At 49.5% G+C, this 18052-nt stretch overlaps 6 protein-coding genes across 6 annotated transcripts; 3 read left to right on the top strand and 3 right to left on the bottom strand.

Annotated features, from left to right (window-relative positions):
- Nucleotides 1-1794: 1794 nt before the first annotated feature.
- Nucleotides 1795-3770, top strand: J7337_002358 (uncharacterized protein; the record flags this gene model as incomplete). The annotated part of the gene is made up of 2 exons (XM_044820088.1): nucleotides 1795-3217; nucleotides 3274-3770. The coding sequence occupies 2 exons, from the start codon at nucleotides 1795-1797 to the stop codon at nucleotides 3768-3770; spliced, it is 1920 nt and encodes a 639-aa protein (XP_044684388.1).
- A 393-nt stretch (nucleotides 3771-4163) lies between these two features.
- J7337_002357 (uncharacterized protein) lies at nucleotides 4164-5200 on the bottom strand (the record flags this gene model as incomplete). Its single annotated transcript, XM_044820087.1, has 5 exons — nucleotides 4164-4643; nucleotides 4696-4860; nucleotides 4909-4986; nucleotides 5042-5119; nucleotides 5171-5200. The coding sequence occupies 5 exons, from the start codon at nucleotides 5198-5200 to the stop codon at nucleotides 4164-4166; spliced, it is 831 nt and encodes a 276-aa protein (XP_044684387.1).
- Nucleotides 5201-7355: 2155 nt separating this feature from the next.
- Nucleotides 7356-9413, bottom strand: J7337_002356 (uncharacterized protein; the record flags this gene model as incomplete). Its single annotated transcript, XM_044820086.1, has 1 exon — nucleotides 7356-9413. The coding sequence occupies one exon, from the start codon at nucleotides 9411-9413 to the stop codon at nucleotides 7356-7358; it is 2058 nt and encodes a 685-aa protein (XP_044684386.1).
- Nucleotides 9414-11453: 2040 nt separating this feature from the next.
- On the top strand, nucleotides 11454-12302 carry J7337_002355 (uncharacterized protein; the record flags this gene model as incomplete). The annotated part of the gene is made up of 1 exon (XM_044820085.1): nucleotides 11454-12302. One exon carries the CDS (start codon nucleotides 11454-11456, stop codon nucleotides 12300-12302), a length of 849 nt encoding a protein of 282 aa, XP_044684385.1.
- Nucleotides 12303-12492: 190 nt separating this feature from the next.
- J7337_002354 (uncharacterized protein) lies at nucleotides 12493-14205 on the bottom strand (the record flags this gene model as incomplete). The annotated part of the gene is made up of 3 exons (XM_044820084.1): nucleotides 12493-12713; nucleotides 12761-13723; nucleotides 13932-14205. 3 exons carry the CDS (start codon nucleotides 14203-14205, stop codon nucleotides 12493-12495), a joined length of 1458 nt encoding a protein of 485 aa, XP_044684384.1.
- A 1327-nt stretch (nucleotides 14206-15532) lies between these two features.
- Nucleotides 15533-17737, top strand: PFS2 (pre-mRNA cleavage and polyadenylation factor (CPF) complex subunit; the record flags this gene model as incomplete). Its single annotated transcript, XM_044820083.1, has 3 exons — nucleotides 15533-15608; nucleotides 15910-16025; nucleotides 16076-17737. The coding sequence occupies 3 exons, from the start codon at nucleotides 15533-15535 to the stop codon at nucleotides 17735-17737; spliced, it is 1854 nt and encodes a 617-aa protein (XP_044684383.1).
- Between the last annotated feature and the right edge of the window lie 315 nt (nucleotides 17738-18052).

Raw genomic sequence — 18052 nt, 5'->3', positions numbered from 1 at the left:
AAGAGCAGTTCATCGTAGGAGTTACGCCCTTAACACCGGTAGCCTAATACGCCTTGCACGCTGGAGAGGTCATCGCCAAACTGTCTATCTGATGGGGTCGAAATCATCATCTTGAACAAAAGCTGTGGGCCTGGCGAAGAAGCACACGCACTATAAGCCGCCTTGAATCGAGACGGCCAGACGGATCGTTCCCAACTGCTTCAGGTGCTCGGAGTCTTTGACGAAGAACGGGCCATACTCGTTCATCTCGAGAAATAAATCCTTGGGTACTCTTCGAACGCTGCGAGCTGGAGGGTCTTGGGCTATCCATGCCGCCATCTGGGCTGTTTCTTGCATGCGAATACCATCGAGGGTCTCTGGAGATGCATTGCGGATGAACCAGCGAACTCACCACCTTGCTACTCATGGCGACTGACACAGCCCTCGAGGCTACTTGGCAGAAGCACAAGCTAATACCGGTACGGCACTACCTCGAATTCTTTTTCTCCTCCGCTGACATGAGTTACTTGGATAGGTGACCCTCATTACTGGCTCGTACAGGACTGTTCGGGTGTCCCAGTGCTTCTGGATGCAGAGACGGGGAGTATCGAGATACGTAAATCGCCTCTTGTTACTTTCCACAAAGGTTTGCTGGCCGAGTGGGCCAAATACCTGACTCTTCTGGGCTGGGTACTCGGTAAGCCAGCAGGGCGGACAATGTAATTTTCGCGATATATTGTGAGCGTACCTATGTTGTTTCGAGGGCTGTTTTGGTTGGATAGGAGTTTGGCGCAATTTACGACCAAACGTTACTCGAAAGATTCTAAAGGAGAGCCATGGCTACCTAGGTAGAGATGCCAGTATGATGAATCATCCCAGACACGCCAAACATGAGTCTCCCTACTATGTACGTGAAAGCAAAGTCGCAAAACCATCTGTACGTAACCCTGCATAGTAAGGTCCCTTAGGACCTTATTGACTTGAGAGAATGAATCACAGGATCGAACAGTGAGTGCGATTCACAAGGTGAACCTAGTCCAGGAATACTAAAAACAGCACACCCTGAACACCATAACTACACTACATACTACATATGCCGTTGTCTTTACTGGGGGTTTATCTTCCTTGATAGCAAAAGTATTGAAGTTTGTGATGATATTGAAACAAAGACCGAATTTATGTATGTAATAGAAGCACGACTGTGTACCTTTCTTTGATACTGCGTCATGGCTGTGCTGTGCTGTGCTGTGCTGTGCTGTCTGGTGGAGACAGAACAGGGGCTTTTAGGGGTCTTGGAGCCTGGGCAGCCTTTATAGCGGATCTAGCGCTGAAGCTGAAGCTGAAGCTGTCGTGGGCTGTCTTGGGCCCAAGCTTGATTGATTATGAGGCCATCCATTGATTGCATGTGAGATTTAAAATGAAGGGGAGAAGAAAAGGGAGGCCTCGATAGATAGATCCTGTAATAGCTGAAGCAAAGAAGAGGCCGCCAGGTGTTGATTAATTCACTGTTCATCACCTATTCTAACTCAGATTCCTGTTTCCTTGCGGTAATCACCTTAATTAATGCTGCGAGTCTAGAACATGCAGGGCCCAGTTACAGCTGGAGACGCCAGTGAAAGCCAAGTTTTGGCTCTGGATCTGGGTCAAGGCCAGACTCAAAGACAGCGAATAACTTCACGAATCCAACATCACTTGATCGCCCTCTCCTTTCTCCGCTCTCTCCGCTCTCTCGCCTCTTCAAAAGGTGGGAAACATAAACATCACCACAAAACCAAAACCAAAACCAAAACCACAACCCAAACCCAAACCCAAAACATGGCTCATGAGCTCAAAGCTGGCGGAGGCGCCAGCGAAGTTACTCGCTCCCTCTCCAACGTCGACCCCGTCATCAGCGGCCAACTCGTCAAGCTTTTCCAGTCTCTGGCCGATAGACAAGACAAGACCTGGAGCAAGGAGAGACTTGCCTCCTTCATCACAGATGTTCAACAAGATGCCTCTTCACCCGCTGTCCAGGAACTTCTCGCCAGAGACCACCTCGATCTGGATGGCTTCATGGCCTGGATGACGTCGTCTCATGCAGCTGCTACAACCCCGCCTAAACCCCAAGACCTCTCATATCCCCTTGCTTCATACTTCATCAGCTCCAGCCACAACACTTATCTCACCGGAAACCAACTCTCGAGCGACAGCTCGACCAGGCCTTACACCGAAACTCTGCTGCGGGGCGGGCGCTGTATCGAGATCGATGTCTGGGACGGCGATGAGTCTGACCCTGAGGGCACGAGTAGTCCTTCCAGCAGCGACGAGGAGAGAGGTGTAAAGAAAGTCGTAAAAAAGACGAAAAAGAGAAGCACTTTTGGAAAACTCAAAGAAAAGCTCGCAAAGACGAGTCTCCGTGATAAGGATGAGTCCTCCGATCCCAACCCCGCCTCCGGCCAACAACCCGCTCCCGCTCCCGCTCCCGCTCCCGCTCCCGGCGCCGATCCCGAGTTCACGGAGCCCGAAGCTGCTATCGTTGAGCCCCGTGTGCTCCACGGCTACACCCTAACCAAGGAGATTTCCTTCCGAGCTGTCTGTGAGGCCATTCGTGAGAGCGCATTTGTTGTTAGCGACTTGCCCGTTATTGTCTCTCTTGAAGTCCACTGCAAACCGGATCAGCAACTTGCCATGGTCCGCATTATGAAGGAAGTCTGGGGCGATCTTCTCGTCCCCGAGCCCGAGAACGAACCTGATGCTCTGCCCAGCCCAGATGAATTGCGTCGAAAGCTCATCGTCAAGGTTAAGTATGCACCACCCGGTGCAGATGCCACTCAAGAGGAGAGTGAGGAGGAGGACAGGGCGCCAGCCCCTGGTGCTCAGGCTGGCGATGCTCCGCCAAAGAAGCCGGCAAAGATAATACAAGAGCTGAGTCGTATGGGTTTCCATGCCCGAGGTGTGTCTTTCAAGAGCTTGACTCAGCCAGAAGCTGGCATGCCCACACACATATTTTCGCTGTCAGAGAAGAAGGTCATCGATGTGCACGAGAAGCAAGCATCGGATCTGTTCAACCACAATCGACACTTCCTCATGAGAACTTATCCTTGGGGCTTGCGAATAGGATCGTCCAATCTCGATCCTTCTGTTTTCTGGCGCAAGGGTATTCAGATCGTTGCGCTCAATTGGCAGAGGTGGGATGAGGGCATGATGCTCAACGAAGGCATGTTTGCTGGAACAGGAGGATATGTCCTCAAACCCCAAGGTACATACATAATCATTCTAAGCCGTCTCACGAACCATCCATCTAACTTCTATTAGGCTACCGTCCAAACCGCAACGACGAAGAAACCGAAAACACCATGACCCGGAAATCACTCCATCTCACAATCACAGTCCTCGCAGCTCAAAACATCCCACTCCCGCCAGGCGACACCTCTACCAGAGGCTTTGAGCCCTACGTCAAAGTCGAGCTTCACGTCGAAGGACCTGATGAATTCCACGGCGGCCCTGTCCCTAACGAAGGACACGAGCGCGAGGGTGAATACAAGGCCCGCACAAAGACACACCGTGGCAACATGGTTGACTTTGCTGGTGAACGTCTCGAATTTCCCCCTGTGCCTCATGTCCTCGACGAACTCTCATGGGTGCGATTTACAGTGCGTGATGATGAGATTGGAAGGGATGACTTGGCGGCTTGGGCTTGTATGAGACTTGATAGGCTGGGTAGTGGGTATCGGTTTGTGCATCTCATGGATTGTGAGGGTCGCATCACGGATGGTGCGATTTTTATCAAGGTTGATAAGAAGTTGGTTTAGCTGGGACGAAGCGGCATAACGATGATGTGATTTTGTGTTCTATTTATCCTGCATATGCATACAATGAGAGCGATTTTCACCAAGGGTAGGTAATACTACTTATTCAATTCGAATCAGCGGCGGCTGGGCCCGAAAAGACGTGACATGTCAGTGTCGCCAAGGTGTCAAGATAGTGACAGGTATTATTATATGGTTGAAATGGCAAACTATAGCACTCACTACCTTGTTCTTTGAATTGGCTTACATGAGGAATCCTATAACAATTACGTCACGAGACATCTGGTTGAAAACACATAGACACAAATGAAATGAAATTCAGGAGCGAGGAATGTATCATCTCACTCAATAAGTAGCTAACACTAACACGCTAGGATCTCTCTCAAACATTCATTCTTAGTAGTCGTTGTCACCACTGTTCTTGTTTCCCCTGAGCTTGTCCTCAACCTTGTCCTTGACCTTGTCGAGGAAACCACCTGATCGGTTGTTGTCGTTGTCGTTGTCGTTGTCATTGTCACGGCCAGATCCGTATGTGTTGCTGGAACCATAAGAGTCGTTGTTGCTAGAGCCGTAGCTATCATTGTTGCTAGAGCCGTAGCTATCATTGTTGCTAGAGCCGTAGCTATCATTGTTGCTAGAGCCGTAGCTGTCATTGTTGCTAGAGCCGTATGTGTTGCTGGTGCTGGTGCCGTAAGAGTCGCTGCTCTTGTTACCGGAACCGTAGGAGTCGGTGTTGCTGGAGCCATAAGAGTTGTCATTATCGTTGTCACGGCGGCTGGAGCCGTAAGAGTCATTGTTGCTGGATCCATAAGAATCGCTGTCCTTGTTGCTGGAGCCGTAGGAGTTGTCGTTGTCATTGTCACGACGGCTGGAGCCCTAGTATTCATGTTAGTTATGAAGTATTTACTTGGCATGGTAATTCACTTACGTAGCTGTCATTGCCGCCGCTCAGACCAGAGTTACCGGACGAGCCATAAGAGTTGTCGTTATCATTGTCACGACGGCTTGAGCCATAAGAGTCATTGTTGCTGGATCCGTATGAATCGTTGTTGCTAGAGCCATACGAATCGCTGTTGTCGCGGCCAGATGAGCCCTGAGCTACGTTAGTATGTGCGAGTATAGAAGACTAGTATGCACTCACGTAGCTGCTGCTGTTGTTGTTGTTGTTGTTGCCAGAGCCATAAGAGTTGTCGTTATCGTTGTCACGACGGCTAGAGCCCTGTTACGTATGAGTGAGGGTTGATGGGAAAAGTTATAAGATGTGAAGAACGTACGTAGCTGTTGTCGTTGTCGTCGTCACGGTTGGAAGAGCCGTAGCTGTTGTCGTTGTCGTTGTCGCGGCGGCTGGAGCCCTGAGGGAGAGTTAGCTTCATGAGAGGGTAGATAGAGCTGAGAGAACATACGTAGCTGTTGTCACCGTAGCTGTCAGACATGTTGATTATAGGGGGGGTTTGGTTTGAGAGAGGATAGATAGTTGATGATGTAGATAGATAGATGGTGCAATAGTATGATTGGGAAATAGTTCGAGCATGAGAGGGCAAGCTTCTGTTTAATACCTATGTGAGAGAAGCTCCCTCCCTGCCTCCCCCTCCAAGCTAACTTGGAGCTCCCAATCTTCATCATGTGGATCAACAAGCTCCCCCTCCTCCCTCATCCATCACAGGGAGGAATGACGTGCCGCTGTTCCATTGCGGCATAGACCTTGTCTTAGAAAGCTGAAGCTGCATGGACTAGCTAGCAGAATGTTTTAGCTTCGGAACACCCCATGTACAGTACGTACCCTGCAACCTGCGAGACTTGGTAGATGGATATCAGAATCTTGAGACGATGTGATCATGTCCCACAGGGAACGCGCGTTGACTGAGCTACATGCTGTAGCTGTCGTGCCATGAGGTACATGTACCCAGCCCAAAGCTAAGTTTAGCCTGGGAATTCGAAGCCGATGATCAAATTCTTGGGCTCGCTGTAACCCGGATGTCCTTGGAATAAGCTCTCCATGATAGACCCTGCCAAGAAATCGAACGTAGATATCTTTCACGATACTTGGGTCCCTTGATGCCCCTCCAACCCCTCTATCATTTTGTACTATATTTACTTTTCGGTAAAAACCTGTTGTTTGTGCATTGCCTAGCCAGTGAGTGCGACATTCCCACGAATCAGCCTCTTCTGCAAGCAACTGGCACGATCAGCACGTCTCAGCTTGTCTTGTCTGGTGTCGTCATGTTTCTTGTCTGTGATGAGATAGCTCAGGCAAGGTACGTATTGAAACCTCTCAGGCCATTGATCTGCCTGAAAAGCGCATTAGCCTTGATCTAACAGGGAAACGCTAGGCCAAACAAGCAATGAACGGACCCTCCGCGACCCAGCTTTGCAGGGTCCAAACCAGGTCCCAGAACCTGGACGAGCTGACCTGTAGGCTCCACGGACTGTGGCTATGCCAGCTCTGAGCTGTATCGGTACCAAGCTATCGGCATCGAGAACCAAGTTGCGGTCTAATAAGAAGAGTCCAGATCTTCAGGGCCCGGATGATCGACTCAGATCAAAGCCGAGGAGCAACGGACATGAACTTTGGCCTGAAGCTTGGCCATGAGAGACAAGGTGAAGCAGTAAAGGACGCTTGAGAGGAAGAATCGGCATCAGAGGATGAAATTGTCTGAGTGACATTCCCTCCCCTCATTTGCCAAGACGGGGTCTAAGTCAAGATCGCGCCCGGAATCGGGCCTAGCAACCTTGTCTTGACTCCCCGCTCAAGTTCCAGAACAACTGCTCACTCTTGATAGAGAGAGAATGGGTGCTGCAGCAAAGCAATAGCAACCCCGCTTCACCAGGACCCTTGCCTTGGCAATTGATGCTTCGATTGCTTATCGTAGCTTGCTTCCTTGATATTGATGAGTGCATTCCCAGATTTTCATATCTATTAATATCGTATTATCTTATAAGAGCCGGGTATGACTTGCAATCTCTGTTCCCAAACAAGTTCACGAGCGTCTGGGTTGGTGGCAGGCCAACACGCCTCGCTGTTCGGTATGTATTCCTCATACCACCACACCAACAAAGACATCCAAGCTAAGTCAAACTTCTGGGCATCCAGTTCGTGCCCTGTCCAATACTCTGTCTCCCCACGTGTGGTGATTGCCCATTCTCAGCAAACTATCGTCGTCCGGCGTGTCCGGCTTCTTCAACGGAGACATACCCAATTCCTAGCAGATCTCGATCTGCCTCGAGCACAAATCGCCCATTGAGGCTAGATACTCAAGCACAAATGACACAGTTGCATCAAGACTCGCTGTAACAAGCCCAACACCAGTAACGCCCACATGCTTCCTGCGGGGTTTCCCACGATAGCCAGATGATCAGCCCAACAAACCGAAACCCCTTTGAAATGTTTCACAACGTCATCATTCCAGGGCGTAACTAAAGTTGCCAATAACTGCCGCTTGAGCTACTTTATTACATCCTTAATGTAACGTGCAACAAGCTTGTCTTTGACTTTGCGGCAAACATACACTTTCTGACCCGGCAAGGTCAAGAATTCATCCAGAACAGTGCATGCACACTATGGCAACATTGTGCCGAGGGATGTCATCTTTACAGATGGCTAGACCTGTCAGGCCCAGGAAGCGCGCCGCTCATCATGGCAGGTTCCGCGCTTGCGCCGAGAATCAGTGTTCGACCTCCTCGAGTTCCCCACCAAGCTACCCCAATAGCTGCTCGTTCCACGTCTAGCTCTCCACTAACGAGAATCTGCAAGAACCGTTGCTTGACTGGTTCCCTTAGTACGGGATCCTCAATTTCGTTCATGGCTTGAGCAGCAATCGTAAACCATTCTTCCACCAGAGGGAGAGGGAGGTATGGAAGTGAATCAACTAGAGCTAAAGCAAGTGAACTCTGCTGAGAATGACGCTCCTCCTGAGTCTCTTCCATCGCAGCTTGTGCGACAATATCTGCTGTTGGTGGCAGCAGACTCGTCGATGCCGTGGAGATTGAAGCTCGGAGCATCTCTAGAAGTGTCTCCGATAGCTGCGGCTCCAGCTCTGCAATGGGGAAGGGAGGCGATACGATCTGCATTACAGTCTTGAAGGCCACTCTAAATTGACGGGATGAAATATGCTGCGGGAATGAGTTGAAAAGCAGAGCGATATAGAAAGGTGTGAGTTCAATGGTGAGAGGGCTATGCTGAGGGCAAGATATGGTTGATAGAATAGCGCTATGTGCGGATTCGAAGATCTCAACCATATTTTGTGTCGTAGGTCCTTCGTGTGAGATATATGCAATTGCTGGTTTGATTATAAGAGCATCGCATGCATCGGTTGGCAGAGTGAGTGGTAAGTGTTCAGAGATGTTAAGGTAGAATAGGTCCAAGGTTCTCTGTAGATATGTCGTTGACGTTGATGCATCTTCAGATGGTCGGAATTCCTGGAGGAAGCTGTGGCAAGCAGGGGCACTCCGAGAGATCGAGTCGATAGAAGTGAGGTATGTGAAGTTGTACACTTGGAACGCGTTGTTGCCGTTCCTTGAAGAGATAAAGAAGATGTTGCGTAGTATGCGAAGAGATTTTGACGCAATGACAGGAGCAGCCATATCGTTGAGCATGCGCGGGTCGAGGAGACTTCGTGAGACAATCGCCTGCAGAATAGCAACCGTCCCAAACATGAGCTTCCTCAGCAGGTTCCATAAAACTGGCCAGGTGCTTGTAATGGTCTCCTGGGTCAGCACATTGCCCTCAAGCGCTGGATCTATGTCGCTCAAACGATTCAACCGCCACATCCCCAATACCTGGCGGCTAAAGGCAAGAAGAGTATCTTGTGCGGCGATCACAGCCTCTGTGTCTGTAGCCTGTTGAACAGCATACCCAGCAAGCTTCGCCAACGGCCCCATGTTGGCTAGAGTAGGTCGCCTATCCAGCTCTTGGATGAATCGAAACGAGGGTGTATTTGGTGACCATGCGAGGAGGTGGTTTGGTGATTCGACAACCTCGGAGCTCACTACCGCCAAGAACTGGCCGTGGTCGAGGCCCTCCTCAGCTGTTACCGTCCATACAATAAGAGGCAACAGCGCATTGCAGTTGATGAGGCTTCGATGGAAGTCAGACAGTAGCGGAAAGGCAAAGTTAAGTGCCATGACAACCGATGCGCCTGCAACCGGACCATCTTCCTCGCGACTCTCGAGTGCCAGATTTGCCGCCATCACTACCGCCTCTTCAAGAGTATTCCTCATGCCACGCGACAAAGATTGCCGATTGCTAGACTCCATTCCCATAAGAACACCAGTCAGAACCAAAAGATGCTGCCATCGCCTCGATCGATCGTCTGCTCCTTTAACAACGGCGCGCGTCCACTCTTCACAGCTCAGTCCACCACCCTCATGGGGTTCTTTCCGATCGCGATTAGCGACTTCATAATTATGAATGCGCGCGGCCGCGGTATTGTATATGCTGATAACTCGAACCGAAGTGCGAATGCCGCCTGACTGAAACCATATCGCAGGGGCCGTTAACAATTGTGATGTGAGAAGGCCAAGATTTAGAGGGTTTGTGAGCTCCGTGAGGAGATGTGTTGTCGACCCGATGATCTGCTCGGTCTTTGCAGCATCGTGGACGTCTGGGTAATGCTGCAAGACTGTTCTGAGGAGTCTATCGGAGGACATATCGACGCATTCGGATTGTATGGTGAATGAGAGGGAGTTATCGATGAAGAGTTGATGATGGATCTAGTGGAGGTTGACAAGTCCGAGGTCGCGGTTGCGGTTGCGCATGCCGACTTCACAGGCTTTTGCCGAGGCCTGGGGATGACGTTCCGGGGGGCACTTTCAGCTCCATCAAAACCTTAGTAGTAGGCACCTTGGCACCCCTGCCCCCTGTCACTGCTAATTCCAACACCTAATAATCATACCTAATCATATTCAATCCTATTCCCAACGACACAGCAGAAATCGGCCAAGTTGAGAGCTGTTGCAGCCTTCATGATGGCAGGGTATGTTCAGCCTGAGTTCCATCCTTCTTGCAAGCAAAGCGCTAACCAATACAAACGATAGATGGCCCTGCCAAATACTCCTCCAGCAGATTATCAGACGCCGCGCTTCCCATCCCTGAACGTCCAGACTCTATATGACACCACCACAGACAAACGATATACCCTCTACTATGTCTTAGATGTTTGGCGATTTACTTTACTATGGACGCTCATTATATATGCATGCTTCCACATGGGGGCAGTTCTGATTGCCATGTTTACCCACGGTTGGAAGAAGTCGTCTTGGAGATATCTATGGGCAGTACCTGTCATCTATCTCGTTATTGCTGGGCTTGAGGCTGTCATGGCCGGGAGTATTGTTGGCTTAGTGTAAGTCGTGTTAGTCTTGCACAGTACCTTGGCTAACGAATTATTAGGTTGGGAGCTGTTTACTCTGCTGGATACTACGAGATGAACACCTGGATTCCTTGTACCTGGGGGTTCATCAACGTATTGGTACTCATTATTTCCTCTTTCTCAATCCAAGGCGGACTTTGAGGTAGGATTGCCTTTCACATAATATTCTACCTCGGACTGGATACCAGCTTCGATCTATCGCAGATCTATCGCAAACCACCGATACCTTGCGACGTCACGAAGGTGGCCATTTTGCGCTTCATTCTCTACACAAGGAGGGCTACGTTCTCGCTTTTGGGCGTGTGGAAAGGCCAGCAATTCCACACTACGTATTTGTCCAAAGGCCGGCCTAGAGTAAGCTGCGTTGACTTCAAATTGTGCTCTGTCGAGTGTGGTTTTTGGGCATTGGAATTATGATCATATACCAGGTACGGAAGCATTAGCAGGTGGAAATCTTTGGAAGAAAGTAGAGCTCAGGGCATCGGTGCATACCAGTATCTTTGTTTACAATCTACTATACCCATTGTTGTTTCTAGAAGCAATTCCACATAGATATCGTGATCCACACATGAGCCTTTGAAGGTCAAGCCCGAATAAGTGCTACCAACATAGATAGGTAGCTTATCTGTGCGTGAAAAGGCGTCTTCCTTCCTAACATCCATGTGATCTCCTTTGTGATGTCGGTTTCGGCGGTCACTTTGTCTTGAGCAAACTGACATCTCCAAAGTACCCCTTATTCAAAGCTACCTCAGATTCCGAGTTCGATTCTCCCAGCCTCGAAAATCAGCGCCGACGAGAAGACAAAAAGAGCCACCAAATCATAAAATGACATAGAAAGTAATCTCAAAGACCGCCAGTGTTATCCGGAACTGGCCCAGTACCTGATTACTTACTTGAGATCATTTTTGGCGTTTTTGATACTGACCAGATAGCATCTTCATGTACAGCTCATCGGTAGGTACTTTGACTTCCTGGCCACCCTGGAGCCAACGCTTGGGTGGAGAGGTCCACTACCTAAGCTCAGATCCTCCAAACTCATGAGCTAAGGCCGACAACCTTGATATTGTTCTCTGCCTTACAATCCAAGACTGCAGACGCCATTTGGGGACGAGGGCCAACACGCCTTCTGATTAATAACTTTTCATTTCTTCATTTCAGTGCCAAAGACCGCCTTTCAAGTCCTTCTCTTCTCTTCACGACTCTTCTCAGAATTTGTACGTTCATCTGATCGCCTAATCTTTCATCAAGCTTCTCATCAACCCCTGAAGACCTCATGAGATCGTATAGACTATTTTCTGACTTTTCATTAAAGAAAACCATGTCTGAAACCACGCAAAATGCGGGTGCTAGACCTGTCAACTTCAGCCCTTCAGCTGCTCATCATCGAGCATCGCCTACTCATCATGACTCCTACTCCGGCAACTCTCGCTCTCTGGACGAACTCATGATCCTGAAGCCCTACTTCGCCGGCCAGCCCAAGTCACTCTCCGGTATCGCTCTTCGAGCTTTCTGCCTCGGAATTACCTTGACTTGTAGTGCTATCTCTATGGGGGCTATTCTGTTCTTGACTTCTAGCCCTGCTTGGCGTGTTCCGTTCTTCCTGTTTGCACTCTCGGCTTTTCACTTTCTCGAGTTTTGGACTACGGCTGAGAAGAATACCCTTGTGGCTAGCATTGGAAGTTTTCTTCTGACCGCAAACTGGCCAGGATACGCCATCGCCCATTCAGCTGCGTTCACCGAATGTGCCATTGTTAACCTCTTCTTCCCTAATCGACACTGGGCACCCTATGGTACCGGTCCTATCCTTCTGCTCCTCGGCCTTGTCATGGTCACCGCTGGACAGTACGTCCGCTCAGTGGCCATGTTGCAAGCTGGAGCCAGTTTCAACCATCATGTCCAGACCAGGAAGAAGGATTCCCACGAGCTGGTGACTTCAGGCATTTACTCAATCTTCCGCCACCCAAGCTACTTTGGATTCTTTTACTGGGGACTGGGAACACAGCTAGTAATGGGCAACATTCTGTGCTTTTTTGCCTATGCGGCTGTTCTCTGGATGTTCTTCAGCAAGCGAATTAAACACGAGGAGGCCAAATTGATCGAGTTCTTCCAAGATGACTATGTACAATATCGGAAGAGAGTGGGAACAAAGATTCCTTTCATTGCTTAGAAGATGTAAGAGAAGAGGGGGACGATCTAGCCATAGGCGCATGTAAATACAGTAATACTAGAACTGTACGAAGATAGGCAATCGAGTTCTTAATAGTAGTTTATCAAATATGTATCGTACCAATACGGTAGATATGCTAGCTGAGCAATACCAAACAGTATCCAGAAACTTTGTCCATAGCCAAGGCACTCTAATTCGATACTGTCGTCATCTGTTTGCTCACACTTCCATACTTTGCTTGCCAAGCGTAGAAGTACATCAGTGCTGCAAAGGGTTGTCCAAATATGGTGAATGATACCCAAAAGATAGTGTTCCCAACTATTTTGCCAGTGTGCCCAAGTTTCATGTTTTCAAGAGGCTTGGTCAATGCAATAAGTGGCAGTTGAAGAAACATGCCCAGGAAAGCGACGCCTGCGATCGTCAGTTGTGTAACTATGATTCAGAATATGTAAACTTACCAATGATGTTATGCGTAGGGACACCGACAAGGATCTCGTGAAGAATAGCCGATACTAGGAAGACTACGAAGCTGGCTGCTTGAGGACTCCAACCACGCCCGATCATGGGCATGTACAGATGACGCTTGAAATATGTGTAAACAGGCTTGTTCCACGTCCGCCAGTATGCTCCCAAGCTCTCACTGTTCCACCAATCGTCATAGAATGACCTGTCGCCAAACCTCAAAACCTCAGCTAGGGCGTTGAGGAACGACTGGAAGAGTGCGAAGAAACCGGCAAGCCAGATGACTAGGGAGATGGTCGAAAGCTTGAGTAACCGTTCCAGAATAGACATCAGGTCAAGGGAAGCGATCTTGTCGAGCGAGTTCCGAAGGACTGGTGCAGCATACTGAGCGCTCGCAACCCACATGAATACACTGAGGCCGAAAATTTCTCCAACTCGCTTGGCCACAAAGACCCATCTGATTTTATCTGTGCGAGGATACACGGGCTGGTATACGAGCGTGGGTGCCCACCAGAAGTATACCAGGTTGCTGAAGGTGATATTCTGGGGATACGGGCATTGCGTGTACAGCTCAGGTACCAGTTCGCGCTCTCCTTCCACGGGGTGCAGGTAGGCATGTCGCAAGTCTCGGTTGGTGAAAGCATATGATGCAGTCTTGAGCCAAACAGCAATGGCATGCATCTCGGTGAAGGTGCCAATGAGAGGATGATGAATCTTGAAGTACACGACCCAGGTGGTGAGAACAAGGGCAAGAGTGATGTTGAAAAGGTGAGCCCACGCGACAACAACCCAGGTCTTATGAAACCGCTTGCGCTCCTGCTCTGAGGGGCCACCAGAAGGTGAATCATTGACACGCTTGAGAGATCCTCGAGCCTGCTGAGCAGCAGCCAGCTCAATCAAGTAAGCGGCGAGAAGATGGCATGGGATGAGGAAGTAAAGGAGTAGACCCAAGTAAATATCTTGACGGCTGTAATCATGACACCTCACGCAGATCAATACTCCATACTATAGACTGTATTAGCTGGCTGCCGAAGGCATAATTGATGGACAGGAGATGAAGCATACCTTTTGGATGTTCTCAATCATCAATCGCAAGTTTCCAACAACTGCCAAGCATTAATAACCCAACAGATAACATCATGATGAGGGGCATCGAAGCTCTCATACCAAGCACAATGACCATGAGGTTACGGAACCCAATAAAGCTGGGAGCAGCATCGGAATCGTGACTCAGACATGAAGGCCTCGTCTGTTTGTGAACCGCAGCGACGTGTCTGTACTTCTGACCAGGTTTCTTTGGGGGTTTGGTCGTGGCAGTTCCGTTACCGTTTCCGCTGGTACGATTGTTGGGTTCGTTCTGTGTGACGTCGTGGCCGCTGCGCCGGGAGACAGAGGCCGAGCCATTCGAGGTTTCTATGCTCGTAGCTGTAGCCGAATTCATCTTGCAAGAGCCTTGCCTAGGCGGCAGACTAATCGCGCAAAATGGAGAAGCTCAAGAAACTAGGCGAGAAGAAAATAAAAGAAAGAATTGAGCAGAGTAGCCGACGGAGATACGACGACCTTGTCAACGTCAAGTTGTTTGGGTGGCGGCGTTTGTTACAAGGATGATAAGATACCGAGGGCGCCACTGTCGCAGTGAATGAACCACCTACAGCTTCGAGATAAAGCGCGTTAAAGAGTTTATCAAACCACAGGAATGTAGGAGATAAAGGGTCGGACAAAAAAACGAGGCGAAGGAGACATTCCAGTTAAAGACAAACAATCAATTGAGTTTCTTTTGCAACGGCCTCTCTCCTCACTTTCTGCCTGAGTTATCCCATCTCGCCAAGTCCATTACCTATAGGTAAGTTAGTACTAAGGTATTATGCAGAGTAACCGTTCTGGCCTGGCGTCTCTTCTGGCGGGGCTGTTTGAGCTTTTTCGCTCTGGTCATTTTTAGCAGTAGCTCAGGGACTTTTACAGTGAGGCTAAAGACAATCATCAACGCTAAAGGGGGGGCCGGGAGCAAAACACCCCTGGCTTCCGCTGCATTCTGAGCGTTTTAATGGATCGACGAACTCCCCGAGCCACTGGCTTGTGGCGCTGCAGGGGGGAAGATACCTATGCGGCAACAGGTTGCACAGGCCCCAGAAGGCTTGCAACTTTGCGACTGATATTGGATCAATCAATGTGAAAGCATGTGAAAGTGCGGTTGTATTGCATGCTGTTGGTGAGATGCAACAGTCATAGCATGAGCGAACTAACGCAGTACCTAAGCTCGGGTAGAGCCCGTGGGTGACGAATCTGCGCCCCAACAATTCGGTATACGAGAGGATATTCACGCATGTGCATGTCCTTTTTAGCAGAGGCACTTTATCTCATCAGATCTAACCGTTGAGAGTCTCAAAGTTTTGGAGAGTGAGAGGTCATGTGACTTGGAGTTTTTGGAGAAAGGCCTGACTCCAAAACTGAGGCTGGCCGGTTAATCATCGCTTGAATCGGCGCTTCGCAGCTCTGAACTTCAACTGAAGCTCACGCGCCTCAAGTAACAGCATCGTCTTTGTTCATCTTCTATCAAAGCAAATCGCCGCCCCCGACGTCTTATCACAGGAATCAAAATTTTCAGTATCACCATATAGAAATTCCGTCTGATCAACTACTCAGAGATTACCCAACAGGGACTTGATACCTGCGTTGCTTGTTCGTTTCCATCTTGAAGGACCCACTCCCTTCGACGCGCTTCTCAAAGCTATTGTGCATGCTTGATACGCCAAAGAAAATCCGTCACGATGGCCTATGAGCCTCGTGGTGATCATGGTGGTGGCCAGGGCCAGGATGGGGCATTTGTCAAGGTCCGAGGCAGGCGTAAGTTTACCCATCATACTCTGTGACATTTCTCCTGTCGTGTTTGCATTGCCAAGCTGCTCGGTGGCAGAAAAATATGAAAGCTGTGGGAGAGATGCAACTACATCCACTGTCTCTGTCCCATGTATTTTCAAGGGATGATTGTTGTTTAGACGAGCAATCGAGGTTTTTGATTTCGGCCAATCTCATGCTTAAAAGCAGGGGTTCTTTCTGGGGCTGTGAAAGAGGCATTCGAATACACATACATCATAACCTGAAGACTTAAATCGCAACTGATTTCAAACTGACGCTTCAACTCCAGGACCTGTGACTGACTATGGCGCCACTATAACACATTGGCAACATGATCGTGCCCCCAGCTATAAGGGAGGATATACTGGCGAAGCTGAGCGACCTAGCGTTAGCTATATCGTTGATGTGAGTAGCGTTCTATATGAACAACTTCTCCCTGACTGACACCAAAATAGATGCTTCCCCCTGCAGCGCGTGTCACAAAAGCTGCCGACAGTATCCCTATCAAGCACCTTCACTCTTCTCTCAATAAGATTAAGCATCCCATCAACGTAGTGCGGTGGACACCAGAAGGTCGAAGATTATTAACAGCGTCGACCAGTGGCGAGTTCACACTATGGAACGGAACAGGCTTCAATTTCGAAACCATTATGCAGGCTCACGATTCTGCCATTCGTGCTTTGGAATATTCACATAGTGACGACTGGCTTATCTCGGCGGATCACGATGGAGTTATCAAGTACTGGCAGCCAAACTTCAACAATGTTCAGAGCATCAACGCCCATACTGACCCTATTCGAGACCTTGCTTTTAGTCCAAGTGATTCCAAGTTTGTCACCGCAAGCGACGATTCGACCCTCAAGATCTTTGACTTCGCTCTGGGACAAATGGAATCCAAGCTTGAAGGCCACGGATGGGATGCAAAAAGTGTGGATTGGCATCCTACCAAGGGACTACTCGTATCTGGTTCCAAGGACCATCTTGTCAAGCTTTGGGACCCTCGTACTAGCCGCTGTCTAACGACTCTACACGGTCACAAGAGTACTATAACAAAAGTACTGTTTGAAAAGGTCCGTGGTGCTTGTCTCGCCACATCTGCAAGAGACCAGACCGCTCGTGTTTTCGATCTTCGCATGATGCGTGATATCTGCCTTCTCAAAGGCCACGAGAAGGATATTTCCACTCTCACATGGCACCCTATCCACCCTAATCTTCTCAGTACTGGTGGTATGGACGGCTCGCTATTCCACTATCTACTCGATTCACCAAACCCGCCTCCTGGCCAATCTTTCACTGTTGCTCCTTACGACAGCCCTGACCCGTCGTCAGTAGCCGCCCAGTCGGTATGGCCAATGCACAAGGTGCCCTTTGCTCATGATTATGCTATTTGGTCCCTCGACTGGCATCCTCTCGGACACATTCTGGCATCAGGATCCAATGACCGAATTACGCGTTTCTGGAGCCGTGCTAGACCTGGTGATACAGATGTTTTCCAGGATCGCTACCATATCGGTGAAGCAGCGGCCGAGGCCCAAGGAACCTGGGACCGCCGTGGTAATCGTCGGCAGCGCCAGGAGGAGGAACAACAAGAGATGGAAGACGAGATGGACGCTCTTGTTGATCAAGACGCACCGAAAGCTGCTGTTCCTGGACTACCTGGTATTCCTGGACTGCCTCTTGGTGGAGGCCTACCCGGCCTTGGCTCAAGTATTCCACCTCCTCCCATTCCTGGTGTCGGTGCTGGCTCAGGAGCTCCTCCACCGCCTCTACCATTCCCCTTACCTGGACTCAATGGCGGTCCGCCTCCGCCTCCCTTACCTGGACTGGATCCCAATAATCCTCCAGATCCAGCTCAACTCCTCGAGCTTATGAAGAAGGCCGGCGTGCCTCTCCCGCCACCAGGAGCTCTACCACCAGGAGCCTTACCCCCTGGACTTATCCCACCACCGGGCAGCATGCCTCCTCCGCCCGGGAGCTTTGCCATGCCGGTCCCACCACCTCCCATGCCGGGATTCGATGCCGACAAGGCAGATGCCCGACGGAGAGCTCCTCTTCCCAGTCAAGAGGAGAGTTTGCGCCACGAACAACGACAAGGGAAATACACGAGAGCGAGATAGAGGGAATAAAGAAAAAGAAACGTCGATGATTCGATACCCTCTGGCGCTGGTGGTCTACGTAATGCTGACTGTTTGCAACTAAAGCAAGCATACACTGTATCCTTAGGGAATATGGCACAGATTTCAAAAACTGTAATGTACATGTCAATCGAAAACTTTTGTATACCCATCATTCATTTGAGCCCGTAGGCAAGATGCACATGCTATCGGTGGTGCATATAATTCTAAATGCTAAAACATGTAACATAATTGTGACGCTCTCATGCAGCCGTATATGTTATAAATCCATTGAGCCTGGCAATAGAGCACCTCATG

Source organism: Fusarium musae, chromosome 2 (genome assembly GCF_019915245.1).
Source record: "Fusarium musae strain F31 chromosome 2, whole genome shotgun sequence".
Lineage (NCBI taxonomy): Eukaryota > Fungi > Ascomycota > Sordariomycetes > Hypocreales > Nectriaceae > Fusarium > Fusarium musae.
Note: the sequence above shows the minus strand (reverse complement) of the source record. Positions and strands in the feature narration are given on the sequence as shown.